This window comes from Eublepharis macularius, chromosome 19 (genome assembly GCF_028583425.1).
Source record: "Eublepharis macularius isolate TG4126 chromosome 19, MPM_Emac_v1.0, whole genome shotgun sequence".
Classification (NCBI taxonomy): domain Eukaryota; kingdom Metazoa; phylum Chordata; class Lepidosauria; order Squamata; family Eublepharidae; genus Eublepharis; species Eublepharis macularius.
The window spans coordinates 5,993,252-6,008,003 of record NC_072808.1 but is presented as its reverse complement, the minus strand read 5'-3'; the positions used below and the strand labels follow the sequence as shown (position 1 = coordinate 6,008,003).

Below are 14,752 nucleotides of genomic sequence, written 5' to 3'. Positions count from 1 at the left end.
GTCGATCCCATGTTTTTGCTAAAGGTTGCTTGGGAAAGCGTTAGGTCTGCCTGGGTTCTGCTACATACTTGGGACAACACTCACCCAAGAGCCATCCCTTCTGGGAAGATAGGTGCATTAGGCCACCAGTGCTTAAGCTAAGCAAGAGGACAGGGGGCATGCAGGCCTTGCTTTCGTGTTGGCAAATGTCTCCATTTTTCTTTTTTTAAAAAAAGAAAGAAACAAAAAGAGGGAAGGAGGAAAGGGGGAATGGAGGGGGGACAAACAGTTGCAGCCCAGGGAGGTTTAATCTTTCCCCCTCATCTCATTTAATGAGAAACACTCCTGTTAACACCACCCTTTCAGATAATATCATGGCGAAAGGAGAGACGGGTCTATCGCTTAGGCTGAGGTCCCCTCCTCTCCTTCTTGCAAACTAAGCACATTCTTGTGGCTTTTCTCCTTGCTGACGAATCAAGCCCAAGAGACAACATCAAAGAATTCGCATTGAACAGAATTCGATCTAAAACCACGTACCAAAACACGTTGCCCGTGGACGGGACGAGGATTTTGTTTTTGCTTGTCCGTTCACCCTGAAACACCCTGAGACATCATACGTGAGTCACACAAATATGCATCAAGAGCCAAGGGGGACACACACACATATCACAATCCTTTTCCTCCTCGCGATTTTTGAAAAAAAAAAATTGAACCCCAAATTGAAGCACTGGACGGGAGGCGTCTTCTTATGTGTTTCTTTCCCTCGGAAAGCCAATAAGGTTTCTTAAATGGAGGGGGGGGCGTTATTGTGTAAACATAAAACAGCGCTTCTATCCAGTGTCCCGGAGTTGAACTTGTTTTGTTTAAAAGAGGGATTTAAGTACTTGACTTGACTTTGCATTTGTGCATTGTGCAGGGAAGGGGGGGGGGAGTACCTTATCCTTGACATTACAGAAATGTCGACTTTTCGGCCAATGCAGTCCAAGACGTGCTTTTAAACCGTCGACGCAGGCATTGCAATATTGCTCATTAAGCTCCGTTTTAGCATATTGCAATATATTGGGGTGGGGGAAGGGAGAGGAAAAGAGGAAAAGAAATAAAAAGATTAAGCACATTGGGAAAACAGACAAAGACATCTGGAGCCAAGCACTGAACTGTATTATTGGGCCAAGAAATTCCTATAAATTTAAATGCGATGATGAAAACAATGGACTCCACAACAAATGTCTAGTTAAACGCAGAAGGTTCATATTAATTCGGCCCAGATCTCATTTATGTACCACTTCAGCATATGTATATATATATATATATATATATATATATATATATATATATATATATATATATATATATTCCTATAGGACTTTAAATATCGAGATGTTTTGTGTAGCTAGGTAGATACACATGCACCCACATTCAGCATTTCAGTATTTAAAGTCCTATAGGAAAGTCCATACCACATTGACCGCAATGAGCCTTTAAAGAGGGAAATACTAATAAAATGGTCAAATAAAATCATAATGTAGAACAGCTTGAAATGTCTTTATTTGCCACAGAATTTCACAGAGTTTCCCGGGATTCATTCTTTTACATACACAAAGGTTTATTTATAATTGCGAATGTTGTTCTTGGTTGTTGTTGTTGATTTTGCTGTTGCTGCTGGTCTCACGTCGAGGGGGGGAAATGCATTCACACACTATTCAAGAGACAGTTATTGCAAATTTATTGTCGTCCATTCCCCTTCCGCCCTGCCCATCCCCCACCCCGTCCCCTGTCCCAGGATGCAAAAAAGGAGAAAACCCAAACCGGGACTGCATAGAATATGAATATATATTTAAAAAAAATACAAGAGGTCAATGGAAATCGCACCATGTGAGTGATATCGGTTCTTGGAAAGATTACTTAAATAAGTTTGCAAAGGAACAACAGCTCTTGGGCCTCTTAAGGGTGTGCGTGCGTGTGTACGTGGGTGAACACGTGTCCACCCATACACACACATCTGCAGGCGCCACTCACACAACGCCCTCCTCCCGGCAAAAGTCAGGGAATCTTTTTGGGGGGCGCTTTTGAGTAGCTAGAGCATCAACCTACATTTCAAAATGAGTTTCGGAGCACAGCGCTGTGGTTTTCTTCCATCCAACATAGAGGATTAAACGGCCATGGAGCAGAATAGATAATTATAATTATAATAAAAAAAATCCAATTCTTCAACACTAAAGGTTAAATTTAAAAAAAAAGTTCATACAGTATTCAAGTCCTTTCAACATTTAGGTCATGGGGGAGGGGGAAAGCTTGTGAGTCCCTTTTTAATTTGTGAAGCCGTACAGGTCCCAAAACATACAAATCTAGAGAAGGAAAGGGCTTCACGCTCGCCGCCTCCATGGTCAAGCCGGGCGTGCAGCGTACCGTCTTCATACTTCAACAAGCAAGAGAGCCTTTTTACAAAAGAAGTTCACAACAAAGGATTTCCAGAGAAATACTGCAGGCGGTCTCTGCTTAGTTTTTTTTCTTTCATCCTTCTGTTCTGAAACCAAATTTTAACCTGTCGGTCAGTGAGATTCAACATCCTGGACAGCTGCAGCCTTTTCTCTTTGTTTATATAGACGTTGAAGAAAAATTCTCGCTCGAGCTCTCGGATTTGGAATTTCGAATAGGGACACCGCTTCTTTCTTGTTCGGGGGGCACCTTTGGGAGAAGAAGAGGGGAAAAAGAGTACAGCCAGGAGGGAACGAAAAGAACCAAGCCCCTGAAACGACAGATCCCCACCATACACACGCACCAATCGCATTTTCATGCACTCCACACAAGCACATTATTTGCAATGTTCAAGATGCTAGCAGGTGTGCACAGCACATGCATAAGGACAGCTCTCCCTGTTACGTTTGGAATATGTGAGCTGGGTGGGGGGGTGGGGGGTGGAGGGGCTTTCTAAGCTTCAACCTTGGCTATTGCAGCAATCGACAACGGAGCGACTAGAAAGCACTCGTTCAGAGACCGCATCTGCAGTCTATAGAATCAGCGTGAGCAACATTCCAGCTATAGGAACTGGGCATTATGCTCCGCATACGTTTTTGATTAACCGGAATGCCACCCTCCGCAGACTCACTGCACGCACACAAACACAGGCACACACAGGGAGACAAATCAAAAATCAAAGCAACAGAGCTGAACAGCCAAAAAGGAAGTGCACCAGGCGACAAACAGAACTGCCCATCTGTCTTTCTGTCCCTCTGTCCATCTATCCATCCACCCACCAGTGGACGCAGCACTAAACATTTCGACCAAATATGAATGGGAATAAACAGACCTCCTAGGGGAACACATGCGAGACTAGCTGCTTTGATTTAGATTGGGGGGGGGGCAGCAAATGCATCTTTAAAAAAAAAGTTGTGCCGTTTTCAGATAAAACACTTTCGACAGCAAAATAAAGTGATGTTCAAAGTAAAGAACCAATGCATTTTAGTAGGGAAAACACAACACCGTCCTTCGCTGGCAGGGAACTGTTGTCTCCCCCTACTCAGAAAAGACCTCGGTTTCAATCTAGACATAGATTTTGAGCAAAAATCTCTCTCCCCCTCCCCCCGGCATGCATCTCTTAGCGTCTCCTCGAGAGGACAGGAAGCGAGAGCTGTGTTCTGCCCAATTGCCTTTTACCCTCGGAAGCCCGGGCCCAAATCCTTTTAAAATGCTCATGTAAAGTTCATGATCAAAGTTAATATTTGTCACCATGGCGCGCTTTTAAAATTTCACAGACTCTGAGACACTGTGCCTGCGCCCAACATCTCCATTTTTCCTCCCAGAGCCTTTCCCATCGTAAAAATTCTTCTCGTTGCAAGAAAGAGCTTTGTAGGTTATAATAAAATCCTTTGAATGCTTATAAAACTCCACATAAAATTTGACCGACAAAACAGCGGGCTAGTCCCTTAACCTTTCCCATTTACTGCGCGCGCTCTCTCTCTCTCTCTCTCTACCTACTAGAGTTGTTGCTTTTGCTGCCTTCCTTGTTGACAGACGAGGACGACGCCGAGGAGCCCGGGTTGGTGTTTTCTTCTTCGTCTTCCGGGTCTCCTCCGCCTTGGTCGCCGCGGGATGACAGCGCGCTGGGCTGGGAGTCGGTCTCCAGCTTGCTCTCGCCCTTCTGCAAACAGGTCTCCGGCGGGTTCTCGCTGGCGCAATAGGCGTTCTCGAAGAAGCGGTCGAAGCCTTGCGGGAGGACGCTGTTTTTGTTCATGCCGGAGTAGAAGCCGGTGGACGCCGGGTGGTTGCCGCTTGGGTGGTGGTGGTGGCTGTACACGCTTTCGTTTTTCATTAGCATTTCGGTCATGGTGGAAGGGGGGATGCACTCGCGGTGCATCAGATCTTCTGCGGAATAGCACGAGGCGTAATTGCTTCTATGGTGCCATTTATTGGAAGGGTCTAGCCCGTAGGAAACCTCTCGCACTGGCTGCACTTGAGAGAGGTTGGTGGAATAAGGGTAGGAGATTTGGCGAGAGGGGGCCTGTGGCAAGAAAGATGACACAGTTGAAAATTCTGGGACGTAATAGGTGCAGCTGGGGAGGTAGAGATTGGAAGCGCAACCTGCTCTCTCTCCAAAGTCAGCGCTCCGCTCTTTGCGCGACTGGGAGCAGAAGTTTCCCAGGTTCACTGAGTTAAACATGTTTCTCCTTTTCTTGCTCCTATAGATAGATGTTTTGGATCCGATGTGCAGTGGGGGAAAAATTTGGGAAGGCGAGATGACGCGCTATCCGTCTTAGTCGCTCTCTCCAGGACACGTGATCCAAAGTAGATATTGTCATATATCAGTTTGGAGCACTTAGAAGCGTAGGAGTGGTTCACTTAGGTAAGATCTCAGAGGTTCAAACGATTGGTTTTCAAACACCGCAGAAACATTATGAAAATCAATCGCAGATTTGTATTCATTTTCTTCGAGGCACACCCCCTGTAAGCATTCAAAGCAGACAGGGAGAGGGTGGCTTGTGAACTTCTCTCTCTCTTTCTCTCTCTCTCCTATTTGGATTTTGCTTTCAGTTGTTCAGGAGGATTCGGAAATGGGTATGGGGTGGGGGAAGCTCAGGGGTGGGGGAATAAGGGAGGGTCTAAGGGATGTGTTAAGTGTAATTTTCCCTCTCTCACTCCCCCCCCTTTCTTTCCATGCTAGTCACATTTTAGGCGTGATCAAGCATATTCTGTTTCTTCTTTTTTTTAAAGTCGATCCAACTATTAGAAGCTCAGGAGATTGGATTAAAGATTCTTCTGTAAGTTTTCAAACATCTCTTGAGGAAGGCGGACCTATCTCCATATACTGTGCGTGGGAACTTAGAGATAGATAGATAGATAGATAGATAGATAGATAGATAGATAGATAGATAGATAGATAGATAGATAGATAGATAGATAGATAGATAGATAGATAGATAGATAGATAGATAGATAGATAGATAGATAGATAGATATTAGCAAGTTTCTATTGATTAACTAGATGCCTCCATATGTATCTCAGAAACCCTGTTTTCTTAACAGAATGTACCCTTCTGCTGCAGCGCCAAAAAGCACAGTAAACTTTCAAACTTTGGGGTTATCTAAGCCCCAAACTTGCACCCGTTGAGGCCTGTCTTAACAACTTCGGGACATTCAAATTAAGAGAGGTACAGGCCAAGGCATAGATAGAACTCATGAATTAAGTCGCCGACCGATGATAAATATTCGAAAGTCTCTCTTAACATTTGGTTAAATATTTATTATGTAAGAGTGGTATATTGAATATTTAATGCAGCTGGTTATTGTCAATCAATGTACGTTCACAATGCCTTGCGACCTTTAGCCCGCCCGCAAAATTAAAAGGAAAGGGGGGTGGGTGAGATGTTGGTAAAATTAAAAAAAAAAAGTAATCTGTACTTGCTTTTGGTGCTTTTTGAGTTTTTTTCTGTGTTTTGCCATGTTTAGAGCTGGAAGAAGGATCCCCTATATGACATTCAGCCAATTGTTAACCTAAAGTTTCTTCTGCTAACAAGAATTTGGAAAGCCATGTTGGACAAGACATGTCAAGAATCCGGAGGGTTGTTAGATTGTTTGTGTATCCGTCCAAGTATCCCTAACTAAGGGTGTGTGCTTACAATTCTTCTATCTTTCAGATTATCGTGAGCACACAAGCTCACCCATCAAGCAGATCTGGCTTCTGGACAGAGTGTCACCCATTTGGTAAATAATAATAATAATAATAATAATAATAATAATAATAATAATATTGATCCGTCATAAGAAAATGTCTTGGTTTCCACTAGATGTTATTATCCTACGTCCCACACTTTTGTTCTGCTGCACCCTTGCACATATCTCTGTCTTCTCAACCTTTATTTTATTGTATTTTATTTTAAGAGCGATCACTTCGCTGATATTTCTTGCTTCATTCTATTACACTGTTCTGTGAAAGGATTGGGGGGGGGCTTTGCTTTGTTTACATAAAATCCTCCCTCCTTAACCTTCCTCGCTGGCTCGAGCGCTGGACAGTTTAAAAGCCTCATAACAAAATTCACACAGCATCAGAAGGGTAAAACGACTTTACTGGTGATACCCTGTCAATTCGTGTTGCAGTAAAATAAAGTCTTGAGAACAAATAACAAAGTCCAGAAACGGAACCGACTGGTATATAATAATATGTTGGGGGGAGAACTGTTTATGCCTTTTGCAAAGATTTTTTTTTTAGCTCAGTTCCAGAAAGGCAAGTTACCAAAGGGATCTAAGATGATCTCATTTGCTTCCTCTCTTTAAAAAAAATAGTTTAAAAATATAGGTAGCTCGTGTGCCTTTTATATCAGCAGGTAGTGTCTGAACAGCAGGTAAAATTGGTTTGGTTGCAACAGAATGGTAATAGTCGTAAGTTTCTTTCAAACGCCCCGGGGGGGAAAAGAGGATGAGTGGGGAGACCAGAACAGAACACGAAATTAATAAGCAAGGCGCTCAGAAGTTCAGCATGTTCCCAAAGAACAGACGGAGGAAAGACCAAAAACCTTAAAAGAAATCGGGAAGACGGAAGAAGGAAGGGAGGGATTGCAGTATTGCTTGCGAACCCTCAACCGATCTCCTGGATTATAGCTTGAATTTAATTTATTCATTAGAGATCCTCCGGGCGTCATCGAACCAAAACACGACGTCTCGAACATTTTACCTTGACTTAAGTAATGTTACCAACCTGAACCTGAATTTTATTCTCGCTCCATCCATAGCTATGGGGTAATCCTTGCTGGTTTGAATCCTCTCCCTTGGGAGAGAAGCTCTCCCAACAGCGTGAAAATAATAATAATAAATATTCTCCATGGTCACCGTTTCAAACTCTTCTTGGCTTTCCAAGCACACCTCATTGCAATGGCGAAGAAGGAAGAAAAAGCAAGGAAAGGGAAAGACTGGCTCCATCATCTCCCCTGTTTTTACGAGCTGGATGTTGTTTTGGAGAAAACTTTTAATTAAAGTGTCAGGCAGCCTTCAACCTGCCCTTTTACGGAGCAATATTCACACCAATCACAATAATAAAGATATTATTTACCAGGGCCATGATTCCCCTCCCCACTCTTTCCCTCCCAAGTCGTTGGAACCTGCCCGGGTGGTGAAAAAGTCACCATATTTGCAATGATGAGGGAGAGCGTTGAGGCGCCAGAAAGATGCTCCAACATCCATTGCAGAATTCATTAGCCCCCCCTCCCTTTAGAGGGGCAGAATTATTTCTCAGTCTTATTGGGCTTCATTGGCGACTAAGAGAAGATCTTAGTCGCCAATGAAGCTGCTGAACGCTTGCTGCTGAACGCTTGTGCGGCATAACGCACAGGATCTAGGTGTGCGGATAATTTATTGCTCTTAATAGGTAGATATAAGCTAAGGCAAGCCTCCGTGCCGTTGTGTTCTTGAAAGCCCGGTTTAAAGTATAGGATTTGTCGGCTTCCTGCGAAGAAGCACAGAAAAGACAGCTGTGGAGCCGCAGCCCTTGAATTTGAACCACCGAAGTCAATTCCCTGACTACCATAAAACAGAAGAATGAAGGCTGGAAATCTCACATTCCTTTTGGTCTCCACTTTAAAAGGGGGGGGGGGCAATGAGTATAAAGCAAATAAACTAAAGGGTCTGTTGAGTTCTTTAATCGTTGATAGATTTCATTATAGCTGCCAAGAATGACAATTTTTTTTAATGGCTATTTAAAATGTAGGGAGAAAAATAGGAATGGTAATAATAACAATAATAATAACAATATCAGCAATAATAGCGGTACTAGTACTAATGCCAGCCACAATACTGATAACAATAATCAGGGTTATTATCATTAGTAGGATTACACTTATTATTATAGCAGTATTAAAACATTCCAACCAAGAAAGTTGCTCTGAAAGAGTGTTCAAAGTTGTTTGAATGGAGACATGAGCTCTTATTGATATGGAAAGAAAGAAAGAAAGAAAGAAAGAAAGAAAGAAAGAAAGAAAGAAAGAAAGAAAGAAAGAAAGAAAGAAAGAAAGAAAGAAAGAAAGAAAGAAAGAAAGAAGAGGCAAACGGGCTTCAGTTGTGCAATTAGACAAATGCATATGAATCTGGGTGGCTGTTTGTAACTCTTCAAGCGTGTTTCACAGCCATTACACAGATATTCAATGTTAATTCAAAAATTAATATCCATCACACACCGGCAGATCATTTACTTGATATAATAATGAGGACACTTCAAGTACATCCTACAATTATGTGTGGAGGAGAACTAAAATATCCATTTGGGCAAAACTTTCTAGGAAATATTTTTTCTTTGTGTCCACCAATTAACTTTCAAAGAACCCTGCTCAGTTATGGGTGGCTGACATGGCCAAAGAAATATAACCGCTGGGTTTTGTGTCCATTAGCAAATGGAGACTGAACTTTATTTGATGCCCAGGTTGGATGTGTACTCAAATTAACATTTGTCATACGTAAACTAGACTCTCTGTTCTGTTATCAAACGGAGAAAGAAAAGGACGCATGCAATCTAGTGTTAAAACTCGATTAGCTTTTAGGACCAAACCCCTAAAAACTAGTTTTCGAAAATTTGCCTTGAAGAGTTGTTTACTCAAACAACAATATAGCATGTCAAACTCCATATGATTAACTCCATATCTTTCTTGAGAAGCTCTTCATGGCGACTTTAGGAAAAAAGTTTTCACTATTCAGTGTATGCCTACATACATTGATGGAATCGTGTGTGTGAATGCACACACACAAACCAATATATAGTTATAAGCGTATGTTTCCCTAGCATTATAATGTAGCCATATATATACTACCTACATCCTTAAGATGCCAGAGTAAGAGACCTGATTGGCGAATGTGTTCAAACACAGTGCCTTTTTCCATCTCCTTGTGTTGTACTTTTCTGGTTGGCTTTTCTACAAATTTGGGGATGAAGCCAGAGCACTGAACTTGTCAGTCATTAAACACAAGAACCAAGTATGTAGGAAAAAGTTCCTTGTTGATGAAGCTAAGGATGAAAGGTGTGAGAGGCAGCCACCCAGATATTTTCAAGGACCCCCGTTTGAGTGCCTTGTTTGGGTTAAATAACTCCAAACTGGTATGACCTACCCGTTTGGCCTATGCGTCTGAATGGACTTCCTTATTCATTGATTCCCAAGTAAATGTGCTTGGGATCTCAGCCTAGAAATGATATGGCTCTGTTATAATTGGGGTGGGTGGGTGCGGGACAACAATAATTACTTCCTAAGGAAAAATAAAATACGCGGATGCATTTAAATCAAGCCAACGGGTACTAGGGACCTAGGCCAGTAAAGAAGATTATCCTCGGCTGCCTGTGTGTTCAGGAAATCCGGGGCCAGAGACAATAGCTACAAGTAGGAAGCCCTTGGAAATATTATTGTCCCCCAATGGCAAAGATAAATTTAATTGGATAAAAGCCAGCCTACTAAAGACGACTTCATAAGCTGCGAACGATTCAAAGCGGGGAAAGGGGGTTTCGGATCTTCCCCAGACCGAGGTTGCAAGTTCAAAATCATGTGGACCTAATAAAGATAGAAGCTGATAGGCTTTATGCTTCCCAGCCACACACAAAGTAAACGCAGGGCGTCCTCTCTGCTCCGAGGGCTACCTGACTCGAGGTCCCACACCGAATTTTCCTCTGGCCATTACTGATGTAATATAAACCGCCATAATTGTGCCAATTGCAAATGACCCTTGGCATATTGCAAGGAATAGTCAATAGTCAATTCTGCCTGGCTCTGTTCCAGGGCGCCTCTGCTTGGACTCGGGTAAGCGAGAATGGCCGCCTGAGCCTGGGCAGGTTTACTTGGAAGTAAATCCCACGGAAATCCCTCGTGCTTGCTGCCATGGAGGCATACACAGCATTGCAGTTTGTCTTCCACAACAGAGAATTCAGGGCTCCTCCGGTTGGGTTCCATTATAGTTTCTATGAACTGTCAAGCTCAAGAGAGGGACAGTCAGTAAAGAATAAGGAAACGTATTACTTATCGATACCTCCCACTATGTATATATATAAGTGTATACTCTGTATCTGTGATTATAGCTCTCCTTGATGATCAAAACAGACAGACAGAAAGGACAGGCCAACCTTAGCATTGTCCACTAGAGTTGTCCAAGTTCACTGGAGTTTACCAATGGACCTATGGCTTATTTTGCTCTGCAAAGGAAAGGCAGCTTCACGATTGGTTTAAGAAGTCAATTTTCAAAGCCCACATCGGAGGTTTTTTTTGTTTAAAAAAATTATAAGCGCTTTGTGTTCTATAAAAAACAAAAAGGGCCGTTCATAATACAATACAACACGCAATACAAGCCTTTGGGGGAAACCCTTTAAAAGCAGAAAACATCCTAAATCATATTTTTTATATATATAAAACACACACTAGACTTGCATATATTCAAAACGCTTTATTTTCCGCTGATGAAGCCTGACGAATACAAGAGAGCATATACAGCCCCGTCTTTCCTCTAGGAAAATGTTGTTTCCCACCCGAGCCTTTATTAGCAAATATCTCGTCATGCACAATATAAACTTTCATGGGAAGGTAGATTGCATGAAGTCGGTTGCCAGTGATCGGCGTTTCTCCGAAAGGTTTATAGAAGACCATTTTCATCTTGGTGGTGTGAGTTGAAGATTCAATTTTTTCCCCCAAGAACAAAACCTCGATACCTGCATATCTTCTATTTCAGTCAGCAGGGAGCTTTACTCCCATCAGGCACACCATGATCAAAGTAAAATCTCGGCGTTTTTACAGGGGGGAGAAAAAAAATCTTCAACAGCTTTCTTCCCCCTTCCCCAATGTAGGCCAGTAATAGTGGATACAGCTCCAGCAGCACCCACGTTTATCAGCCTAAAATGAAAAAAAAAATGCCTGGGATAGTTATATGGCGACATTCTGCAAACACAGAGCCCCCACCCCCCCCATAAAGATTGCACATTACTTTGCTTTAGAGCCCGTTGGGGCGACGCTATGAAATATCAGTCCCTTTGTTTGAATGGGAGAGTGTGCGCCTGCGCACGAGGACGGGGTCTCTGTTTCTTTACCACTGGATGAGTTCCTCAATTATATGCAAACACAGAACTCTGGAAATAATTTAATATGCCTTGCCCCCTGGACGGCATCTTTAGAAATTAAGATTATTGAGATTATTATTATAATATTATTAAGATTATTATTATAGAAATTAAGAAATTCAGAATATGAATAAGATTGAATAAGATTGAATAAGATTCATATTCAGCGATGTCTAATTAAAAAGATACCTAAAGCGCCTTCCTTGTTGGTAATCGCTTATATCAGGGCTACCCCTCATTTTCGTTTCTTTTTTAAAGGTTAGCGGTACATGATTTCAGGTGTTCCCTTCCTCAGGGCACAAACTCTGAGAGATCCAGGACAGTACCGGATCCTGTTTCCCAGCACACACGTGGGTGTGGGTCTCTGCATTTAGCCGCCTTTCGCTTTGTGCCTTAAACTGGCGCCTTGACAACTTAGATTAAAATCTTCAAATGGACTGGATGCGTTGGAAATGGCTGAGAACAAAAGGCGCAGAAGGGAAATTACTTATTGCGAGCCCTGATCCGACCGAAGTTAAGCGCTTTTATGTCCAATTGACGGCCATGGGAAAAATTAAGAACACCCTTAACCCCCTTCCCCCAAATCAACCGGCCTCCAAAGTGGTTATTTTTGACCTCATCAGGCTATTAGCTATTCATTTGTCTTCCAACTGAATATTTTAACTTCTGCTCCCTGTTTTATTAGACGACTAATAACTTTTTCTTTCTTTCTTTCTTTCTTTCTTTCTTTCTTTCTTTCTTTCTTTCTTTCTTTCTTTCTTTCTTTCTTTCTTTCTTTCTTTTTCTCCTCTCCTCTTTCCTCTTCTCTGTCTCTCTTTCTCTCTGTCTATATCCCCCTCCCCAATGTTAAATTTAGTCCCGGAATATTCCCACAGCTCTTGAAATCAGTTTATAAGCATATAGGATTCTAAATGTTTGGAGTAGTTAATTTAGCAAGATGAAAAATGGGAGGGGGAAGATCCGGCTTTGAACTTATTTCAGCGTGAGAAGGCAAGAGCCAGCTTTTAGCAACTACAGCGCAATGGTGTCCCCACCCTCCATCTTTCAGTACTAAACAGTTCGATCTTAAACCTGTTTACTGAGAAGCAACTTCCAGTGTGTCCAAATAAGTGTGCATAGAATAGCGCTCTGTTGACATTTGTATTATTACCTAGTTAACATGACTCGCAGGTGACATCCGAAGGGAAATAAGGCTAAAATTAACAGCAGAGGTAAGACTGAGAAGACGGGAACTCTCGGGGTGTTCTGTGTTGATTTCTTTTTAAAGTGGACCTCTTTCTGCTATGCATGCTGTCCGGCCGGGCAAAGGAGTGGGGACGTCTCCCCTGTTTCCAGCCCCCAATAAACAAAGCTCAAGTTGGAAATTTCCAAAACGAGAAGGGGCCAAGCTAAAAAGGCACATCTGGCATTAGTCTGAGAGGACACACACATAGTCTAGATTAAGTGGCTTTAGAAACTGTCGTGTTGGAAAATCTGTTCATTTATCTAATGGACTAGAGTCTAGATAGATCTCCACCTCCCCCCTCTCCTGCCCACAAAAGCATCATTACCAAAAAAAAAAAAAACAACAACATTCAGTCTCTGGCGCTTTGCAGGCAGCAGAAAAATCGACGTTGCCGTCTTAGAGGCATACTTCGCAGTCAGTCGAGCCCAAAGACCCAGTCATTTCGATCTAGCCCCAGTGATATCTGCTGGGGAACTGCATGTTTTATTTATGTATTAGTAATGGCGTGACTTGGAAAGAAAGTCCGATTCATTTCCATGTAAATTGCTCTCAAGTAAGCGATTGGGGTTTCCCCCCTCCCCTTTGTTTTGTTTTCTGCAGCTTGCGTTTTTCTTCTTTTTTAGAGGATCGCAGCCGCAATTGAGGATGTATACAAAGTTATGGAGGCGACCACGGGTACGACTGAATTGTCATAAATTATATATATATATATATATATATAGAGAGAGAGAGAGAGAGAGAGATTTAAATGTCTCTCTCTGTCCAAACCAGCCATTTTTCTGTTACTGGTTTGCAAGCAAGCGAAACTCAGGTTCTTTTGCGCCCTACAGAAAACAGCTTCTCCACTGGAAAGAAGGGGGGCGCTCTCTTTGGTGCAAGGACCGAGCCTCTCTCTATCCCTCCAGCCAGCCCAGCCTTTACCCCAGTCGCGATATTCCCTTATCGGCTATGCATGGAAACGGCCACCCACCCTCCCCGGCTGTCTCCTTACCCAAATACCAGAAGGAAGGGCAGAGTATGATCAGGCCGCCTTGCCTCCCGCGATTTCCACGTGGTGACGATGTACGTTCGTATGTGCGTGCCTGTGTATGTGAGTGCGCGCATAAGGATTGTGCATGCACACACTATCTTTACACAAGAGCAAGATTCGAATAGAGTAGCACCTTAAGGACCAACACACACACACACACACACACGAGCATAAAGACATCCATTAATTTCTCGTGTCTATTTTTTACTTATAATTTTCCCTCTCTCTCTCTCCTCTTCCACCCGCCTCCCCTGTACTTAAGAACCACGCGTTTAAGACTCTTTTAGGACAAGGAAATCTAAAACCGCCCTCCCCATACCCATCCTCTCCCCCCCGCTCCTTACCGAGAGAACTTCATTGTTTTCTGGAGGAAACAGCAACGTTGAGACATTAAACCCTAATTGGGCTTTTCTTTATGATGTTTAATTTCCTCCACGGCAGACGCGCTTGCATCTCTGAAAGAGGGCTTGTTTGAAGTCTGCAATCCAAAGGGGGGGGGGGGAGAGAAAAGTTTCCAAGGAGCAGTCGTCAAGAGCAGATCTGGTCTCATTCCCACACAGTTGCCCCTTTCTCCCCCACCCCTTTTCCTCTTTATCTCGGTGGCTGCATTCAGATAACCCCCGGCCCCCCAAATAAGAACGGTGTTCTTGGAGGGGGGGGGGAGAAAAGAAAAAGAGAGCGGTATGTTTACGTGAATCAGACAAGCGACGGTCATTTAGCCCCCTTGCGACAAACCCATTGCAAATGGAGGACCTCCGAATACCATATAAGGTAGGATGCTAACTTGACCTTCACTTTGCAATGGCGGCTCCCGCCCACCCAGACAGACAGTTGTAAACAGAAGTCATCCGACCAAAAAAAAAAAAGATTAGCACCGGCCAGGCAAGGTCTCGCAGAAAGCTAAGATCTTGGCTGATTTTTAAGCGGCAGCGAACGAGGTACAATATTCTCG

General features: G+C 43.0%; 1 protein-coding gene and 1 long non-coding RNA gene across 2 annotated transcripts; both read right to left on the bottom strand.

Moving 5' to 3' along the window:
* Window positions 1-1,771: 1,771 nt before the first annotated feature.
* On the bottom strand, window positions 1,772-4,636 carry HOXC11 (homeobox C11). Its single transcript, XM_055003640.1, has 2 exons — window positions 3,955-4,636; window positions 1,772-2,664 (listed from the first exon to the last, which is right to left on the bottom strand). The coding sequence occupies exons 1-2, from the start codon at window positions 4,634-4,636 to the stop codon at window positions 2,432-2,434; spliced, it is 915 nt and encodes a 304-aa protein (XP_054859615.1). The 3' UTR covers window positions 1,772-2,431.
* Window positions 4,637-11,149: 6,513 nt separating this feature from the next.
* Window positions 11,150-14,485, bottom strand: LOC129346291 (uncharacterized). The gene is made up of 2 exons (XR_008598746.1): window positions 14,145-14,485; window positions 11,150-11,321 (listed from the first exon to the last, which is right to left on the bottom strand). It is a non-coding gene; the product is annotated as an uncharacterized LOC129346291 (long non-coding RNA).
* Window positions 14,486-14,752: the final 267 nt, after the last annotated feature.

Excerpts from the sequence above, each read along its gene's own strand:
- HOXC11 (XM_055003640.1), bottom strand. The coding sequence starts at position 4,636 with ATGTTTAACTCAGTGAACCTGGGAAACTTCTGCTCCCAGTCGCGCAAA. Across the intron at positions 2,665-3,954 it reads CAGCAAAAGCAACAACTCTA|GTGCCCCCCGAACAAGAAAG; the intron begins GTAGGTAGAGAG and ends CTTCTCCCAAAG.